General features: G+C 38.0%; 1 protein-coding gene across 1 annotated transcript in view; it reads left to right on the forward strand.

The window, feature by feature from the left end:
• Nucleotides 1-14,662: 14,662 nt before the first annotated feature.
• Nucleotides 14,663-21,494, forward strand: part of CUL1 (cullin 1) — a 37,344-nt gene continuing 30,512 nt past the window's right edge. The window contains exon 1 of the mRNA XM_005424151.2: nucleotides 14,663-14,960. Within this exon, the coding sequence (XP_005424208.1) occupies nucleotides 14,821-14,960 (140 nt within the window). The 5' untranslated portion in view covers nucleotides 14,663-14,820. The remainder of the gene's footprint in view (nucleotides 14,961-21,494) is intronic.

Below are 21,494 nucleotides of genomic sequence, written 5' to 3' on the forward strand. Positions count from 1 at the left end.
CCCGCGGGGGTGCGGGGCGCCCCGCTGGCTGCCCGGCCCCGCAGGATCTGCCCGGCCGCCGGGGGGCTACCCGCTCCCTCCCTTCGTCCCCGTCCTTCCCCCGTGACCGCGGCCCCCGCATGGCCAGGGCGCCTCGGTGGCTGCCCCAGCCTTTCCGTCCCGCCCCGGCGGCTCTCAGACCTCGGGCCCGTCCTCCCGCAGCCCTCGCTGTGCCCCCCTCGGCCCCGGGACTGCCCACCCCAGCCATCCCAGGCCCTGCTCCTCCCACGCCTCTGCCCTCTTTTTTCCCTGTGAGCTTTTGTCCGTAACCTCACCGGGCACTGTTCTGGGGAGTTCACCTGCTCTCTGTCCTCCCTGTCCTTTCCTGTGCTGCTTCCTTTCACCCTGTTCATTCCAGCAATCCCCACAGCCCTAGTGGTACTCTGGTCTGCCTAGGAGCTTTTTGGTTGTACCTAGAGACATTCCCTAGTGCTCTCAGTACCATTGTGGCTGGGGGATTTTTGCCATAGTTCATCTTGGTCAACTTCTCTGGTTTCTCTTGCTCTCAAGGAGTGTGCGCCAGGCTTCCCCTTGTTGCCACCTACTGTTGTGGCCTTACCAGAGAAGGTGCCCCCGTAACCTTTTGTTTGTCTGTTTGTGTACTTATTGTCTCTATCCAGATGACTAGTCTTGCATTTTTTTGTTTCAAATAACCAGCTCATTTGTTTCCCTCTAACTTTGTCAATGCAAGCTAAGTGTGTCCTGTTAGGGATCCTTTCCCCATCCTTCTTGTTTCCTTCTGAAGTTATATTCCAGCACTGTCATTACCCCTCTGTTACCTTTCCCCTTCCAGTTTTCTTCTGCCCAGTAACCATTTCCTTCTTCGTGTTTTTTTACCCTTCTGATCTTACTTTCCTGTCATTAAAACCTTCTTTGTGATCTCACCTAATACTCTTTTCTTTGCACATACTCCTTTCCTCTGTAGATTCATACACTGTCTCCCCCACTTTGTATTTAAATCCTCTAGCTATGCCTTTGAGGAGAAAGGAATTTTACCCTAGGTTATCTGAATACTTGTGTTCTGGTTTCAGCTGGCATAGAGTTAAACACTGGAAAGGCAGAGATTAATTACTTGTTTTACCTTATTTTGTTTTGATTTTTTACTGACTTCTTCAATAACTTTTCCCTTGATATATGTGTTCATATATAATCATGTACCTCAGCCCTAATACAGACACAGGCCCTGATGCTACTCAGGGAGAAAAAATTCTCTATTGGAAATCCTTTTGGCAGGACTGGGAGGAATACTTCATGGGGGCCAGAAATACCTGGTGGCTACATAGCTTCAATTCGGCTAAATAATGTTTCTAATACCATATTGTGAATTGGTGCGTAGTTGAAATGGAGTGCATTTGGGATGCCTCCTCTTTGGGGAAGTAGCAAGATACTATACAGGTACCACAGTACGTAGTTTTTGCTCTCAATGAACTGCTGTAATGTTGTGTGCTGATGATTACGTGTCTGTGTGGCATCAGCACTTTGTGTTTCTGCTGGTGACTTGACCAGAAAGAAGTCTTTTCCATCTGCTCTGTAGCTTCTTGTTTTCAGTATTTGTTGTCCAACTTCTTATTTGGCGTCTGTCTTAGTTGCTTTGGTTCTTAAGATTGGTTACATTTCGCAGTCACCTCATGACCACATGTTTGAGGTGCAATTTAAGCACTGGACACACTTGCCCCATGGAGGCATGGTGAGCACATTTGACATCAGGATTAATTTGTACACCTAACTCAGAATCCCAGTTCAGTGCCTTGCGTTAACAGCGTCTCTGGAGGAAGCTTTCCTTTGCTTATCCAGGGATCACATAGAAAACAGTGTTAGTTTGGGCACCTAAATTAGGCGTATGCATTTTGCTCCTTGGCTGACTAAATAGTGGTGGTGATTTAGCAAAATGATTCTTCTTCCACCTTGCTCCTTTGTATGCTGGTTTGAACTGGCATTAAAACTTTGACCTGTTGCTTGAACCATTGACATGAGAAAATCGCTTTGCTTTAAATTAAATAACCTAAATTCATTTAAAACAATGACACCCTTATTTGGATACTGCTTTGGGGGTGCCTCATTTTTGATTTAGCTTATTTGTAGTCTTGGATTTTAGATGTATTATTATGAAAACAAGACTGAGTCCTTAGAGAAAGTTCTCAGGTACTCAGCTTAAGATTATCCTACAGCTTGTGTGTTAACATCTCGGAGTACTGCTTTTCATCTGTTGTGGTTCTTAGATAGGGCCTAGTTTTGTGTAGTTACAATTATTTCAGTAGGGCCTAACTTAATGATGAGTCATATCCCAGATGACAGTGGTTGCATGGATTGGAAATACTTGGGATCTTTTCTCTTGCCACTGAAGTTTGATTTTTTTTTTAATTCATCAAAAACCCCACAAAATTCTAGTGAATTAAACAGCTTTAAAGATGCTCCATTTGCACTTACACCACTCTCAACATCAAAAATTTGTATTATTATGAGCTTGAAGTGAGGAATTTCCAAGTAAGAGGTCAGTGTGTTACCAACTCTGCTGTTGTACTTCCTGTGCTGTCCAACAGGGTCTGTCTCTGTGCATCAGAAGGAAAGCAGGGCAGATGTCCCACTTGGATGGGATATCAGGAGGATGTGCACAGGCAGTCATAGCAGCCTGCAGCTTGGTGCAGTCTTCCTGCTGCACAGACCTGGAAGAAAGAAGAGTGTGGAAAACTTGGCCTTGGAAGTTCTGCATGTGCTTTAGGAATGCATGATCTCATTTTAAATAGAATACTTAGGTGCTAGCATGTTTTTTTAGGTAAAAGTACACTAATAGGAAAATTTTAGTTAGCTGTATTTTTCAAGTTTATCTCCGTGTAAGAAGTGGTTGTTGGAACCAACATTTAGAGGTCTGGTTACAAATTATTATCTATTCAGTGTGCAAACTTAAACAGCTATTTTTTTGGTTTGTTATGGAGACCACTGAGTTTCCCTTGCTTGATAAAGGAGAATTTTCAGTAAGAAAATATAATTATTGGAAAAATTACAGAGACATGTTGAGTTTGTCTACATGAGTAACTTACTGTTTTATTGTAAGAGTTGTAGGTTTTTCAGTAGAAGAACTACTAGAACAAGAACAGATTGGCTGGTCATGTTTCTACAGCAATGCAGTCCAGACCTGTTACAGACATGACTAAATGACTTGGTAATAAAATTGTTCTGAGCTCATGTGCCCTGCTATAGTGCTGTAACTTGTAGCCTTTAATGTAACCACAGATTTAAACACTCCTTGCATTATCCCAGCTTCTGGAAAGAGCACTGCTACTGCTTTAGGAAATAATCTGTGTCCCAGTGGGTAGTTCTCTGTCAGTTTTCTCTTTACCCACAGAACCTCTGATATCACAAGAGAGAGCCTCTTCCTGTTGCTGCCTTACCTCTTCTTGTAAATGATACAAGTCAAAATCAAATACATATTTTTTTAACTGAACCAAACATTGATTACCTTCCACTTTATTTAATGTAGTGTTTTTCAACTCCTTCTTTACCTATGAACCTTAGAAAAATTAATGAAGGCTACTGTGAAAATAGGAAAATAGTATTTAATTTTGCACTTCAGGGAATGGATGTAGAGTCATATGTAAATTTTTGCCAGAGTTGATGTCTCTGTCCAAAATTTCGCTACTTTCTTTGCCAGTAGTATCCTGAACTTATAAAAAGAAGCAGGTGACTCTCACTCTCTGTTCTGTTCTCTGGTGACTTTTACCTGGAGCACTGCATCCACCTCTGTGGCATCCAGCGCAAGAAAGACATGCAGTTATTGGAACAGATCCAGGGAGGGCCACAAAAGTGATCAGTGATGGAACACCTCTCCTATAGCTGAGAGAGTTGGGTTGTTCAGCCTGGAGAAGAGAAGGTTACAGGATGACCTTATTGAGGCTTTCATTCAGTGTATAAAGAAGGGGAATTATGAGAAAGATGGAGAGAGACTTTTTACAAAGACATGTAGCGGCAGGACAAAGGACATAAATTTTAAATAGAAAGAGGGTAGATTTAAATTGGTTATAAGGAAGGAATTCTTTACTTTGGTGGGTGGTGAGGCATTGGAGCAGGTTAACCAGAGAAGTTGTGGATACCCCATTTCTGGCAGTGTTGAAGGCCAGGTTGGATGGGGCTTTTAGCATCCTGATATAGTGCAAGATGTTTGTCTGTGGCAGAGGGGTGGTTACTAGGTGATGTTTAAAGGTGCCTTTCAACCCAAACCATTTCATGGTTCTTGAATTAACAGTGTAACATCAATGTGATGCTCTTCCAAAATCTCAGGGAAAAAATTTATATTATCGCCTTTTCTTCCCCTTTGGATTGTTCTGGTTTTGGAATCAAAAGGTTCCCTGCTTTAGTTTGGTCTAGTGAATACAAGGCATTGCTTGACAGCAGGACTAATAAAGGATTAAGAAAATACCTTTTCTCTGAAATCTTTGTAGTTATGCACTAGATTTGAATATCAGTTCAATACCAGTGACTTCTGTTTTTCTTTAAATTAGAAGTAACTAAAGTTGATATAAAATTCTCCTCTGTCTTTGGATTTGATTAGATTTGCTCTAGTTTATGTTGCTGTACGTCTCAAGCTTGGTGTTATTGAGCAGAAGAAATGAATTTACATGTAAGATGGAAAGTTTCTGCACTGCAGGGAGCTCCTCACTCTGCTCTGATAATGTACTTACCTTTTGAAGACATGCACATCTTCTCCTATTTTATTGGAGACTGGTGGCTTTGCTACTGGGACCCAGATGTATTTGGTTCATTAATAGAGTACAAAAAAAGTTAAGTTTTTAAATTTGAAGCAGGGAGGTACAAAAATTTGGGTTATTAGTAAGGCTATTTCAGCCATAACTGAAGTCAGAAACTTCTTGTATTTTTAATGTGCATTTGATGTAACTTGGTTTTTTGTTCCTCTGTGTTTCAGGTTGGACAGTATCTTAATTGGATTAGAGTTCAGAACTAAGGCTGGTGGTGTGACCTTAGTTAACCCTGTTTTGCTCTGTAATTTAAACTTAATTTCATATGTAAATTTGCAAGTTCTTCTAGTCTCACAGGCAGTGGAGACTGTCACTTGGAAGTTTTATCTAAAGTTTGGAGGACTGAATTAGGGAAAAAGAATTTTAGGAAATAGTTCATCGTTAGTTAGCTGTTAGTCTTTTCATCTTGCTTTTCATGGTAATAATTTCATGGGCAAATGCTCTGCTTGCTTCTGGGTATCCAAAGAATAAACTTTTCACTGTACAATTGAAAATGCTTTTTTAGACTGTTTGCTTTTTTTTTAAGAAAACAGACTGTTCTCTTGCTCTCTTTTTTTCACAGATAACTTTAAAGAAGTTTTGTTTCTGAAAGTGTGCCTATACTAGGATGCTGTCGCTAATAGGAGTTGTATAAAATCAAAGTTTATATCCTTAAGTAGTTAAATTGATTTTGTTAGATTCTAATGCAGGCTTAGCTTTAAAACTTAATGGTGCAAGCTTAATCAAAGAGAAGGAGGATTTAAATGTGGGTGTTAGGGATGTGTGGCAATTTTAACTTTACAAAATTAAATTAAATTGCTTCAATACCAAGGGTGCCTGTTACAGTCATTAGAGATCAAAACTGATTAATAATTTGCTGAAATGATACTGAATCTAAGCAGAACTAACTTCTTGTGAGGTATAAATTCTTTACTGTAAGTTAAGGCTGCTAGAATTCAGACTTTGTAGTTGAACCAGAAGAATTACATACAAATCCCTTTCTAGATTTTAATGAGAAAGTTCTCATTCTTTTTTGGGCTGACTGTATTTAGGCATCTGGAATGAAATATATGAGAGGTGTGCTGTTCATTGCCAACAGTGTTTGCAGCATTACACCACAGTAGGAATCAAGATCACTGACACGTATATCCATGCACTTAATGTAAACATGATTTAAAAGGAAAATAAGAAAATAAAGAGGGAGCAGCTTTCATAGGTCGTGATTTTGTCACATGCAGGAAATGAATGTAAGTAACTGCAACAGTCCTTGATTTATCCATTATTTGTCACTTCAGAATGAAACATTAGTATGAAGGTGATTATGGGAGGAAACCTTTCAGTATTTAAGCTGTGCTCTTGTAGTACATTAAAATGTCTTAAAATATCAGAGTGTTTGCAAGATTAATCGGTGTGACCGTCATCTTTATTTATAAATTGAAGTGGCAAACTGGATTGCCTTGATCAATTGAGCTCTTGCACAAATAACAAGAGGAAAGAAGTTGTAAACTTAGCAAGCTGTTGGGAAGAGATTCCAGCCAGAATTGGGTTTTGTTTGTTAGCAACATGATAATGGTTTTTTAAAGTTACTGGTAAGAACTGCTGCCTTCCAAGAGCATGGAAAAACTCTGTGGAAATATTATTGCAGGTGAAAATTCCTGTTTGTGTCTTTAACAGGGCAGTGTGAAAGTGTATGTTGTGGTGCATTGAATGCTGTTATAATATTGGGGGATTTATGTTAAGGTTCAGAGACTTGCCCTGGATGTTCTGGTGGAGGGCATGCTGTGTCTGAGGCAAGCTGTAAGATAACACTGTTTTCTTGGTGGAGATCAGTAGGATTATGATGTTTTAACTTATTACGTTGGATTTAGTTGAAGTTTTGATGTCTGGTAAGGTCTTTTGGGAAAACAGTTAGGTTCTCATAACAGTAAGAATTGTCCTTGCAGGATCATTAAGGTCTCTAAACTGACCGAAGGTATTTCAGAGTTTCCAGCCCTTCTGTGGTTTTTCTTTCTGAATTGCATTGGATTTAACTCTCTGCTGCTGTTGTTTTGTTTTTGTGGCTTTTTGCAGTGGTGTTTAGTTGGGGTTTTTTTGTGTGGTTTTTGGGGGGCTTTTTTTCCCCCTTTCTAAGGAAACAAGGTATATTACTCTGTCTTCTGCTTGGAACGTTGGGTATCTAGCAATTTTCATGGCTTGTCCTCCCTCATTTTCCTTTGCTGCATCTTCCTGACTGAATCAAGAAGTGCATCTTCATGTGCATTGTCCTTCATTATTTATGTTTATTTAGGTTTCACTGGGCTTTGTTTAGTCTTTTGCTTTCTTGTTTGTTTTGTTTTTTGTTTGGGTTTATGTAGGTTGTATCGTATATATGACTTAAGCCAGAGAAAAAGTGGGAATATTCAGGGCTCTTTATCTTATTGTGGTCGTTTGACCGTGATTGCATGCCAGGTATCCACCAAAGCCCCTCCATCACTCCCCTCAAGTAGGCAGAGGAGGAAAAAATGCAATGAAAGGCTCGTGAGTTGAGATAAGGACAGGGACAAATCTCTCATTGATTACTGTCATGGGCAAAACAGACTGGTCTTGGGCAAATCAATTGAATTTATTATTAATCAAAATCAGAGCAAGTTAATGAAAAGTAAAACAAATTTTTAAAACACCTTTCCCCCCACCTCTCCCTCCTTCTCAGGCTCTACCTTCCCCCCACCAGCAGCACAGGGAGGCAGGAGCTGAGGTATGGTGAGTTCACCACAGGCTGTTTCTACCACTGCTCAGGGAGAAGAGTCCTTCTCCTGCTCTGACATGGGATCTTCCCCTGGGGAACAGTTCTCCAGAAACTTATCTTGCATCAGTCCTTCCCATGGGCTGCAGCTCTTCTTTGATGTGGGTCTCTTTCCATGGGGTGCAGTCCTTCAGGCACAGCCTGCTCCAGCATGGGTTCCCCACAGGGTCATAAGTCCTGCTAGGAAACCTGCTCCAGTGTGGGATTCCCATGAGCTCACAGCCTCCTTTCAGGCATCCACCTGCTCTGACATGGGTCTCCTCCATGGGCTGCAGGTGGAAATTTGCACCCCTGTGGTCTGTGAGTGGGTCTCCGTATCCCTGTGTTCCTCCATGGGCTGCAGGGGCACAGCTGTTTCACCATGGTCTTCACAGGCTGCAGGGAATCTCTGCTCTGGTGCCTTGTCCTCCATTGACCTTGGTGTCTGCAGGGTTTCTCTCACATATTCTCATTCCTCTCTTCTCTGAGTGCAATTACATCTGTGCAATATTTTCCTTTTTTAATATATACTCACATAGATGTTACTGCCATCTCTGGTTGGCACAGCCTTGGCCAGTGGTAGATCCATCCTGGAGCTGGCTGGCATTGGCTCTCTTGGACTTGGGGAGAGCTACAGCCAGCTTCTTACCCCTGTAGTCCCCCTGCCACTACCAAAACCTGCCATACAAACCCACTACATTCTATAAAGCTTTCTCCCTTCTCTTCAGTGCACCCATATCTTGACTTAATTCTTTTTGTTCTTTTCCTAATCTGTAGCATTCCTTTTTCCACGATGTAAAAGCTGTGTGTTTGAAGAACCTGTGAAGCACATGAACTGAAGATTCAGTTAAAAAATACTGTAGGGTCTGTGTCCTGTTTTTGACACAGGAATATGCAAGACCTTAGGTTAGAAAGGACATTTCTGCAAACTTTCTACATAAGGATTATTTCAACAGCAAAGTGAACTCTCTCTGAAGATGGCCATCCAAAACTTGAAATGTTTTACCTATGTAGTATTTAAGGATGTAGTCCCTTGCACTGTTTTCCAAATTGTTGTTGATGCAGTAAAACAACCATAAAACTTATTGTTTGTAGGATTCTAAATATTGACCAGAGTTTACTTTGGCTGGAGTTGCAGAAGGGAGAGTTGGCTTGTGTAGAATATGACAGCAAACCTTACTGAGTCTAGATCTAATCTTTGTTCATGAGGCATCACGTATATGTTGGAATATGGTGTAGGTTGTTTGGGTTTTTTGTATTAGCTGTGGCATTGTTGTAGGGAGATACCTGTCAAAAGCTGCTGAAATTGTTTGTTCAAAAAAGACAAAGGTAAAGCTGTAAGGAAGAAATAAAGAATGTTAAAGAGCTGGTAAAAGAATAGGCAAAGAGAAGTGGCACACTCCATGTTTCTTGGTTTTTTTCTGATGAATAGTTATTGATATTTTAGAAAAAAATCCTTGTATTCAGGCATACAGATAAACCACATGAGTTAAAAAGGCTTTTAGTGAAGACAGTAATGGATAATTTAAGTAAATAAGAAAAGTGTGAAAACTGCAATTCCAAGTTACTTACATATATTGTGTTTAAATTTGAACATAAAATTGAATTTTAGAGTTTTTCTAGCTGTGAAGAACATGTCCAGGCTTTGTTTTATTTGTTCAGCTGGCAACTGTATCGTTGGCACATTAAGTAATGTAGGAGTGTATTAATTACAGTGCTTTAGATATCATTGATCAGAGCTGTAAAACACAGAGGAGGGGGCGTGGGGAGAACATTGGAGCTCAAAATGAAGTCATCGTTAGGGAGGTACAGTATTAACCACCCAAAATTGACACCAAATTTACACAACTTGGTCTTAAATTACTGCCAAATTACACACACTTGCTGGTGCATTTTTTTTAAATGCTGTATGGAATTTTTTACCATCCAAAGACAACTTTTGGAAGGGATGAGTGCATGCATACATCTCTGTTTTTTCTCATAATGAACTGAATTTAACTTCCTTGAAAATGAGATGAGCTAAAGCTTTTCACACTACATGTAGCTCAGTGTTTTGTAATAATACAGAGGAACTGAACATTGTAATTTTTGTCATTTGTCTCTTAAATATCTTTGTTGAAAAGGGAGAAAAAATTCTAGTATTTCTTTTCTGGTATTGATTTCTAGAATAACCATTTTTTACAATAGTTGTGTCATTTTGCTGGGGCACAGTGAAAATGTCTGCTATAGGCAAATTCTCCAGGTGTTGATTAATTACACATTTGTAGCATGTGAAGTGCTAAGAATATTGTGCTTGTTCCTAGTCTTGCTTTAAGAATTGTGTCATGTGAAGTGCATAAATTGTCTACCTAGCTCATAGCCTTTATATTTAGTGGCCTAAAATAATTCTGGACAGAAATGTGAGTGCTATATAATGTTGCATGCAGGACCATGGCTCAACTAAGCAATGTTACAGTGTAGAGCTCATAATGCTAACACATCAGCTGAAGTCAAGATACTCCAAAAACCTTCAGCATTATGAAGTTTTTAAACTTATTTTTAGTGACATCCATTCCACCATACCTTATTAGTGAAACTTGCTTCTCTTCCCAAATGGATTCAGTGTAGTATGATTAACTCTGGTCACTTAAACTCATGCTGTTAGACATCCTCATATATGAAGTTAGACAAGAGATAAAATAAGTCTAGAGGTTGTGCCTCTTTATTGCATCTTTAAAACTGTGTTATCTGGGCTCTTGCATCAGCTGGGAAACCTTGCTCTGAACCTCTGAGTTCTTACTGTGCAAGAAGCTGACAAGTTCAAATTCTGTCTGTAATTACTGAAGTAAACTATCTTGAAGTATGTAATTTAGAAATAAGGGGTTGTGGGAGAACAACACGTGATGCACAGGCCTTGGGGCTGTAAAGCTGAAAGTTGTGTCATGTTAGGATGTAAAAATTAGGTATTTGCTCCAGCAGATGGCTTGGGATGCTGGAAAGCTGGTGGGGTCTATGACATTTTTTAGATAAAAGCTGGGTTAACTTTCACATTTTCCTGAGGCCTCTTCCAGCATGCACATTATTTTCCAAAGAGGTGGGATATCTAAAAAAGACGATTATTAGATTATCAATAAAAACAAGCCCAGTATTTTCTAATGCAATGTGTTTCCTTACATATCATGTTTAGCTATCATGATGTGTGTCCCCAAGTAATAAAAAATAGGGAGTAACATTTCTTTTAAGTCCTTCAAGGCTGTTTTAAAGTTTTGGCAAAAGTGTTACCTCCTTTTGTTTAGACTGTTTTAATTGCAGTACTTGATTGCAGGGTTGATAGATTGGCTGGCATTGAACACTATCATCCTGCTGCATCAAATTGTGCATATATTGTCTGGAAACTGCAGGGGTGATATTTCTCATGCAAATGTAGCTGCTCCTGAAGCTATAATGAAGTTTGGGTTCTCTGGTCCAAAGCTGCAGAGTGGATGTTGCAACTCAGGCAGCTGATTTTATCCTTGAAGCAGGTCAGCAGCAAGTCTGATCTATTTGGGCAAGAAAGCGCAGAAAGACCAGCTTGTGCGCAGTCCTGCCAAGAGCACTTTGCAAGGGAGAGACCTCACTGACTTAAAGGTCATGACTTTATGGTGAGGTTTTAATTCAGGCAGTTGTGCACAGTCTGGGCACTGAGAAATCTGCCTTAGGAACTCTTTCTCTCTCTTTTTAGCAGTTGGGATGTTGGGTGAAGAGATGCAGTGTAACTGCTGTGGACTCGATTTGACCTTGGAGAGTTGTTGGCCTAGGAAAGGGTTTTTGTGTGTGAATCAAATAATAGCACTTTTCACATGAAATAGAATATCATATGTTTGTGTATAATAACAACTGTGCCAAGTAACAAAGCCTTGTGTTATCCCTGCTCTTTCTAAAAATTTAATAGCATATTTTAGTTTAACCACTAGGTACGAATAGTTCTTTTCATAAATATGCTTTTGTACTAAAGTATTCTTACCTATTGAAATTCTGTTATTGTTAAAGTAATATATTAATAATTACATTTCTATTTTTCTGCACATAAATAAATCTGGAAGAAATTGATAGTGGCTTATAGAATTATTCATCTATTGCTCTATTTTCTGATTAATATTAAGTAGTAATTAACTGGAAGACTTAAATTGTTTGAGTCTAGGAAGTTAGCAAGATGGTACTGTCATTCTGTATTCATGTGTTTAATTGCAAAATTCAAATTGAATGCCAACCAGAGGATAGTGAGGTAGTGTCAATTGCAGTGGAATTATGACTTATAAATAATATTTATATAGTGGACTGCATGTGAAAAAAGAAAACAAAATTAAGTTCTTTTTCATAACATTTTTAATAGCTGCATCCTGACTTAAATACAGAGGTTTCCTTTAGGGGAAAGGAAGGGTGAATGAGGAACACCTTGAGTTGAAAAGATTCTGGGAATACGTAGTATTCATAGATGCACCAGGGTACATAAAAACAAGGAGATGTTTAGTTAGAGAGGAGAGTTAAATATTTCCATCATCATAGAAGGGGAACTTCAACATCTGCTGGTTATGCTTTCTGCTAGCTAGCAAAGGGTTGGCCTTTTGTTAGAAGCTCTTATACAGCAATTAAGTATTTTGTAATAGGTACACCAAAACGTGTATTGGCAGATTAATAAGCAAGAGACAGTCAGTTAGTTCTAACACGTATGGCAGTTTTTGTGGCATTGTAGATTCAGAACCATGTCTTCTTTAGTACCAGGTCTAAGAAATCAAAGTGTTTCTGCTCTCCTGGATTGTAGACATGGAATTAATTTTCTTGCTTTTATTGCAATGCTGACTTAGGATCACAGTCCAAGACTGTGGGTGTGTAACATGCACAGAGTATTTCCCTCAGTGGAGGTGAATGGCCACTCGTGGACCTTTGTTCTTCCTGGCTTTTGTTGCTCAGTCCTGAGGGTCCATCGTCAGTAGTATTGCAGCAGGTTCGGTTTCCAGAAATTAAAGAAGTTAAATACAAGCAAGGTATGATCTAGATTGCACTTCAGCATTTTGATGCATGATTGTTGTATGTCTTTAATAACTAGCTTGCTGTGATTAGAGAAACAAAAATGGCAGGTTGAATTTTAGGTGTGTGTTTTCTAAGATGTATATTGATTGAATTCTTGCCTTTCCACCTAATCCTCTGAGTAACTGTTTCCCCTGTAAAAAATAAAACTAGCTACGTAATCAGTTGTACATCAGATTAAAATGAGACAATACTTGTTGCTGAGACTCACATAATGAAAATACTTCTTGGTGTTTTTACTTAGAGTTGGAGATTTAAATGTGTATGGATAATGGGAACACAAAGAACTGTGAGGAGGGGTAATTTCTGTGTTACTGTAGTAAGACAGTCATTGACTGAAAAAAATGAAAAAATGTCTCTATCTGAGATGGTCTTTTTAGGGTTCAGGAGAAAAGGCAGAAGAGAACTTCAGATAACTGGGTGGAAGTCAGGGAGAGTATAACAGAATACTTAATTTTCAAAACTCTGCGAAGCCTGGAGTAGAACGTGGAATAGCCTAGAAGTGGCTGTGACGAAGCACCTATGACTTAACTGTAGGTCCTGAAAGAATATATTTTATTTTTTGCTACTCAGAGACCAAGAACAAATAATAGGATTTATTTGGTCTCAGCCTATACTATTCTTGAAATTATGGAAGGGTTCATATGAACTTTGGATGACAGATTTATCATAAAGCTGTATTGTCTGTAGAAAAATGGAAAGCCATAATATTTCACTGGGGTTTGCGTATTCCAGTCAGTGAGCTCTAGGGTGCAGAATGACTGAGTGGTTTGGGCTGGAAGGAATCATCTAGTTTAGTCTCCTTGTCTTGGACAGAGACACCATCCATTAGATCAGGTTGCTCAAAGCTCCTTTCAACATGGCCTTAAACACTGCCAGCATCAGGCATCCACAACTTTGCTGGGCAGCCTGTTCCAGTGTCTCACCACCACCCTCACAGTAAAGGATTTCCTCCTTAGATCCACTCTGAATCTATCCTCTTTTAAATTAAAACCATTGACACTTCTCCTGTAACTACAGTTACTAGTAAAAAGTCTTTCTCCATCTTTCTTATAGGCTCCCTATATGAATGGGAAGACTCCAGTAAGATTAGTTTGGTACTTAGTACAACTCTCATATTTGTGAGCTAATTTTTTATACTGTCATTTTCTGTTGTGTTCTTAACTTTGTTGCTTTGGAGGATAAGACATGTTAAAATTGCAAATGTATTTTTATGGACTTGTGTAAAAATGGATCTTCTCTGCTTGATGTTTTCAGTGGACCTTTCCAGGTGAATGTGTTCCTTCACCGTAATATCACGAGGCTGATGAATTGGTAGCCATCTTTTCACTATGTCCCGAAATTTGTGCACTTAAAACTCATGGGAGTAGCGCATTTTCTTACTTTCTGATTGTTTCTGATTGTTTCACAATTCATTCAATATTTATTCTGTGTACTCCTATTAGTAGTTCTTTCTTCCCACCATTATTGACTGTATGTTCTCTTGCTGGTAAAATGACATTGAAGGAAGAGTGGTGTTCTTCTACATAGCAAAGAAATAAATGTAAGCATATGCTTGCCAGATAGAAAAATTCTCTGCTACCAAAATGCCCTGGCCTTTCAGGTTGCCTGTAATAGTACAAGTTTGGAAGAGTTATTGATAACTGAAGAAAAAGTTGTTTGTAGTATCTTCTGGTTAATCTTCAATACCCATAAGGGTGTTTGTTAAACAATGAGCTACCACAGAACCCAGAGTTGCTCAGAAGTACTGCAGTTTTACTGTTGAATGGGGAGGAACTATTTACACTTGCTGTAAATAGTGTCTGCTGATTGGAAAGCTTTTTGCTGTTATGTTTTGTTGTTAGCATTAGAGTTCTGTTGTAAGCTGCACTGATCTAAGTACCTACAGCCTTTGGATAACTCTGGGTACTAAGTGTCTCATTTTGTGCTGAATTGCTAAATTATGTTCCTTGGTTTTGGTATTTCACATCTTAGGATGGATTTCTCATCTGTGTAAACGACAGTATTTCAATGAAATAATAAATTTTGTATCTTCAGTGTGGATAAATTTAGATTGTCATATAACATGTATGTTTTCTTTTCCTATTGCAGGTTATCCTCCTGGGAAACATCACTTTTTGTGTATAAAGAATATCTTGCTGAGTTGCTGCAACTGAGTTTAGAATGTTACTTGACTTGTGATTCTGATGGAGGAATAACAAGAGCTCAGGCTGCTGCACTGGAAGACTTTACAGGAAATACAAAATGTCATCGAATAGGAGTCAGAACCCGCATGGACTTAAACAGATTGGTCTTGACCAGATATGGGATGACCTAAGAGCTGGAATTCAGCAGGTTTACACCAGACAAAGTATGGCAAAATCCAGATACATGGAACTCTACACGTATCCTAGTGCCTATGATAGCTAGTGCTCTCACTGCTGGTAGATTACAGATAACTTTTTACTTTTTTAGACAGAAAATTGCTCCATAACTATTTCACTTAATGGCTTTTAAGAATTCATGGTTTTGTTTTGAAGATTGGCCTTTCCTATTTAATATTACTGGCAAATAGTAGGAACATTCTGTTATCTGGAAAACTGGCTTCCATAATTATTAAGGCTACTTCTGTATTTCAGGTTTGATTACTGTTATCTTTAATACAGCACATGTTTAAAGAGATTTTATTAATAGGTTGAATTTTGAGTCCACAATACACACAAAGAAAACAGAAATTCCTTTTCTTTTTTCTGTTAGCCTCTGGCATTATGCTTCAGGTCTTACTGATAATCATGTCCAGTTACCTGGAAAGTTTTCAATTGTCATTCTCTATGTAATACTTTACTCTTGACTTGATTGTGTAATTTTCCAGCTAGAGTGAGAACGTCTCCAGTGGATTTTGCTTTAATTCCTGGCTTGCATTGGAGAGTTATGTTCCAGCATCTCTGGAAAATACATTTTGGGTGTTGTTATAAGATGCTGGAAGGGGGTTAACTTCCTTATTCAAATGCACTGAGGTACTGTTTGAAAGATTGTAGGAAACTTATTTCTATCAGGTAGTGTATAAAGATTTTTTTCAAACTACTTTGTAGGAGAAATGTGTCTCTTGTTGTATTATGGCTTCGGTGTTTGACTTTAGGACTTCATTTAGAAAGGAAATTCTTTTTTATTTCGCCTATAAGGTGCCATGTAAATTGATTCCATGACCTTTGTTTTGCATCTTTTGTTCTGCCTTGACTCTTGTAACCTTGTATTTCTCAGTAAAGTCAGCACTGCTTAAAAAGGTGGTGGTCTACACACTTTGCTGTACATAGGATAGAAATGATAACTGAATACATTTCATATCATTAAGTAGTTCTGCTGCTTTTCTCTATAAGTATTTAGAGTTGGGCTTTTTAAATGAAGTTGTTATTGTGAACTAATGTCTGTAGCTGTTGCTGGCACTGATTTGGAATTTCAGCATGTAAAATTTTAGTCTGTATTAATTTTTTTGAAAGGACAGAGCTTTTATAAAAGAAAGAAGAGCTTGAAGGCTATAAAGCAGTCAATTCTGTAGTTCCCTGGACTTTCTAAGGAGGTAGAAAAGTTTCTCTGTACATGTAATCTTAGCATCAACATGTAATCTTTTCTATCTGTGCCTGCAGAATCCATGCTCCAGGCTGTGGTGGGAGAAGCCCTGGGCAGCCTGCTGAGTGTTTCTAGGATACTTCCTTAATAGTGATGGGAAGATGAAATAACATTTGTTTAGTGTCAGTATTTTTCCTAAGATTTAAAATTAGTGATTTCTTGCAGCACTAGGTTCAATGTTGGTTTTGACTCAGTGAAACAACTCTGTAAAAGTTGAATGTCCGATAGAAATCTGACATGCAGGAGAAGCTCTGAGAGATTTTTCTTCACAGTGCCTTTAATATATTCTTGTTCATGAGGTCTAAGCAGGGCAGCTGAAGACTTAAGTACTGATTATAGCAGTAATGGTTAAACACGGGCTTTTTCCCTCTCCTGATGTTCTCAAAGATACTCAGAATGAAGCTGTAAAAGGGATATGCTGTCTATTAGTTACTCATTTCCTCCTTGCTTCTGCTTCAAGGAGTTGTTGATACAAAAATAAGGACTGGTTTTGTTAATTTCTTAAGTGAATTGATTTAGGGGGTAATTTTGTTGGTCAGCTTGGATTTTTTGTCCATGTTTTTGGACATAAGAGTTTGGTAACTCAGAGTATTTGATACTGGTTAGGCTGAGTATTTAATCTCCTATGAAGATAGCAATGCATTTTGCATCCTATACCAAGTACATGTGTTCAAAAGTTGCGCTTAAAAGATTAAACCCCTTTCAAAGCAGTAACTGTGACATATTTGCCCAGTCTTTGTGTACAGCAAGTCTTGTAGTTGGGTAGATGTTTATTTCAGGAAGCTTTGCTTATCAACCAGCTTAGTTTGGAAAGCAGAACAGCTGCAGATGAGTTTCAGTTGCAGCTGTAATTGGTCTGAAGATCAGCTGTACTTACAAGAATGTCTTGATAATTGACAGTTTAGTCTTTCCTCATTCTCTTTTGTCCTCTTTCTCTTTCCCCATCCACTCCCTTTTTTTTTCTTGTCAGGATATTGGTCCTGATGCGGATTTCATTTCATCCCTCCACTTTATAAGAGGGGAACAGTGCATATAAGCAAACCTACCTTCAGTCCTATATCTGCTATCAGTTTTCAATCAAAGTTGATTGGAGATGTAGAAGATTTTGTTGTGCCTTGGTCAAGTCCCTCTGGAAAATAATTAGAATAGTTATGCAATTCAGGCAGTTCAGACCTCTGTCGCACCTGCACTTGTTTTCTTTGTTCAGAGGGTCTCTTTGTGAAACAGTAAATTCATGTTTTGAGTACAGGCTTGAGCGTGTGATTAAGGTGGGTTTTTCCCCTGTCATTTCAGTGGGAGCAGAAACAGGATGATTTTTCCAGGAGTTTTTTAGATCTGAATATTGAAGAGGAGAATGAAAAATTTTGTTTCTGAATGGTGGTTACTAAGTTCCTCATCCATACTTCTTGTAATTTAGATTTATTTGTGCTTTTAACTGCAAGGTACCTTTTTTGTGAGATTGGATGATCACATATTTCCTTCTTGTGTGATTCGTTGTTTTGGTGTTTCATTTTTTTCCCCCACATGTGTGATTCTTGAAAAATGAAATCTAGATGTTTTTCTGTTCCTTACCCAGATATTATGTAATTTCTAGTACTGAAGAGCCTAGTCGTTCCTATAATAGTAATTAACATCATCTGACAACAGTATTACAAGCTAGCTCAGAATTACATGTCAAACATTGACTTTACGCCAAAAAGAGAAATAGAAATAAAATTAACTCGATTTCTAGGGACAATAGACCTAACAACGCTACTAATATTGTGAGGGAAGGGTCTGTTCACCCTGTTTTCCATTTAGTGATTATTAGTTTGGAGGCTGTGATCCACAGGACTCTCTTGTAAAAGTCAGTGTTTAGGGGTATATGTATACAGAACATCTCCTGGTGGCATTTAGTCTGTTTGGAAGAAACTTCAATTAGGCCGTCCAAGAGAAAACTGTACTTTTGTATAACAAGTTTTGGGTTTCTGTTTTGAATTGTTGGTTGAAAACCTATTACTTGGTTTACTAGAATTATTCTTATTCAACTTACTTATAGTGCTGTAGGCCACTTGTCTTCATAGCCACCTCTTCTTAACTCCATTTGGCAGTGATAAAATATCGATACATCTTGTGCTATTTTCTTTTCTTTTGGCAGAAAGTGATGTCCATTTTTCAAACTAATTGTATAGTGAGCCTGCAATTTATTTTCCTCAGACCTCATGGTATGAGAGAATGAATGGGGGTTTGCTGGACATTTGTGTTGAAACTCAATGGAGAGAATGAAAGGGGTTTGTTACTTTTCTTGTTTTATATATCTTAAGAAGATTCTCTGGCCGAGTACTAAAATGTCAGAAAACTTTGCTGCACTGTATCAAAGTAGTGTAATTTTTCACAGTGACTTAGACAAAGAGCTGAGTAACTTTGCTAAAATACTTACTTTTTTTTAGAAGCACACATCAACAATTTTCAGATAGCATTGGTGAATGGAAAGATTAGTGGTATGCTTCTCTCTTGTATGTGTGGACTCTTAGAAATGCCAAACTTTGGACATAAATTCATGCTTTCACTACCCTGATTTACAAAACATAACCTGAGAAGCATTTTTAGGGATTCTTTTAAACAATCTAGTTAATTTATGCGCATACAGAATAGATTAATCTTTTTGTCCAAATTTAATATTTAAAGGAAATTTGAGAAAAATAAGATGAGTTTAAAGAGTCCAGTTGTTATTACTTTATAACAGATAAGACTTATATCTGCGTGAGGATATCTTAAAATGTTGTCATTGATAAGAAGAGTTTATAATACTGTGGAAGGTATGATGTGGTTGTTTAACTAAGATATGAGTTGTAATGTCCAGATTGCAGTGTTCAGATTGGCTTTCAAGGTCTTTCAAATGTTATATACATAAAAATTACACTGTTGATTTCAACAGGTTCCTAGAATACCTTTGAGTAGTTGATTGGCATCATTGTCATATAGGTCTTATGTGGAAATTTGAAGAAAATGACTGAATTTATTATGATTTAAAATTTTCTCAAGTCTTACACCAATAAATTAAAAATGTGTTTCTTACATTATTCCATTATCAGCCATCATTTGTAAATATTTTCAAAATAATTGCTTGAAGTTTGTCAAGGAAAGGTAGAGGCTATTCTGTTCTGTCACGTTTTATTATTTTATGAAAAATCCTTGCTTATTGTGATTCAATTTTGTTCACTTATTTTAACAAAGCAGTGGCTGCTGAATAACTATTGGATCAAATGTAAGTAATTGTATATCAGAAAAGGTTACTGTAATCATTTTATAAAACGGGATTTTTTTCCTCACATATTAGCAACTGTTATAAGAAAATACTGTGTTGAACATTAAATAAAGTGTAGTACACTTGCACTTCAAAAATACCAGATGACTCAGGATAATGTCTGTTCATAAAATAGAAAGTGTAAATATATTTAAACTTTTTTTTTTCCTGTGAGTAGATTCAGCACCAGTAGTATATGTTGACCAAGAAAAAAGCAAGATCATTAAGCCCTTTTCCTGGCATCCTTTGCCAAGATCTTTTGTAGTTGCTTCTATTGCAATCTTTTTTCTTTGTTGAATTCCTGTATTTTAGTAGGATTTTAGATCAGCAGATGCATATTAAAACTGTGAAAATACTTCATTTTCTAATCACATGAATCTGTTGTTACCAGGCAGCACGGTATGTTCTTGTTTTTTTTTCTTTCTGCGCAGATTATTATGCTCTTTCTATGCAGAAAAGATACTGAGGTGTTAGGGCATGCACTTCTTATTTACATCTCAGACACTGTTCCACTTTCTTTTAAGATTCAGTCACTCTAAGCCATCCTTTCACTTCAATGTCAAATCGTCCAAGGTCACTTTGGATACATCAAGGCAGCCTCTTCTGTCTGCTAGTATTAGTCCTGCTTATATTCAATATCCTATTTCATAGGACTTCTCATGTTCCAGTTAGTGCTTGTGTGAAACATGAAGGCAGAAGTAAATGTATTTGTTGACATGTTCAAAGGGTACATAATAGACCTTTTCTTGTGTGGAAAGGTACATAAAATTGTATGCATTTGTGTGTATTTACAAAGATTGCATCTTCAGTTTGAAAGAAGGGCAGAATATGTTTATATTTGTGCAATCATTTCCTTTCTTTATGCACTCTTCCACAATGACTGCTTGCTGTTCTACTTGCTTTTTATAGTAACCAATAATACTCTGTTCAGAACCAACCTCTGTCAATGCAAAGAAAGAAATTTAAAAGCAGCCTCAGTTGTGGAAGGTCTTACGCTCCCTGGCATAAAGACTGTACCCTTTGTTTTTGCATTTGGCTTTGAAATTTTGTGTTTTCCTTATAACTCAGTGTTTCTCTGTGATGCACTTGAGTTTATGCTGTAGAGAGAGAAACAAGAAGTTATCTATTAGTCTTTAGATGGCTTTTGCTGAAAGTGTCTCTGATCTCAGACTTGTAGAAACCTGTTTGAGCTGAGTTATGCCTGGATTTTCATAGCAGCTGCATGGCTGATGCTGTAATAGCTTCTCAATGTCTTGCCTCAGTCCTTCCCTGACTAAAATGGTTTGTCTAAAATGGAGTGATTTAGCTGAGCAGTTGTATCAAATCTAAAGACTTAAATGTATCAATGTATCAAAATATGTCAATTGAAACCTAATCACAAATGGTGAATGTGTGGGGCTGGGTACAGGCTCTTAATTTTGTTAGTTAGCTTACTCTGATTTGCTTTGCGGGGGTAACCCTCACTTACTGGCTGATGAGCTGAACATAGATAAAATCTCTTGCTGGTACCTCCCTGAAAAGAATGAAGGTTTCTGGGATGCTTATATTACTGCTGCTCCTCACAAAGCTAAAGTGAGTTTTCAAAGCGCTTGTTCTGACAAGTGATTGGTTTTTTACAACCTTATCATTTCAAAAACTCATGCAAAATTCCTTCATCTGTTTTACTCACAAAACATTAAAGTCATGTAGGCATGTCCGCTTCTCTTAGCTTCTCTTCTCTTATGTCTGGGGTAATCCAGCCTAATCATCTGGATTTCAACAGGACTTGAATGGCTTTAATTTTGAAGAAAATATGTAAAGCTGTTCTTTGGTAAATATAATAAGCTGTGTTGTTTGTATTAGAAGTGGTTCTACAATAATACAAAGCTTCTGTGGCCTTCCCTAGTAATTTTCCTGTCAGTGTTTGCAGTAGTTCTCTATATGATGTTCTTGCATGCCTTTGGTGTAATCTAGGAAAATACAGATTTTTGACAAAAGTGGAATTAATCTCAATTTAGTCCTGCAGGCCAGCTGCTGAGCCTGAAGT

This window comes from Geospiza fortis, unplaced genomic scaffold (genome assembly GCF_000277835.1).
Source record: "Geospiza fortis unplaced genomic scaffold, GeoFor_1.0 scaffold120, whole genome shotgun sequence".
Taxonomy (NCBI): domain Eukaryota; kingdom Metazoa; phylum Chordata; class Aves; order Passeriformes; family Thraupidae; genus Geospiza; species Geospiza fortis.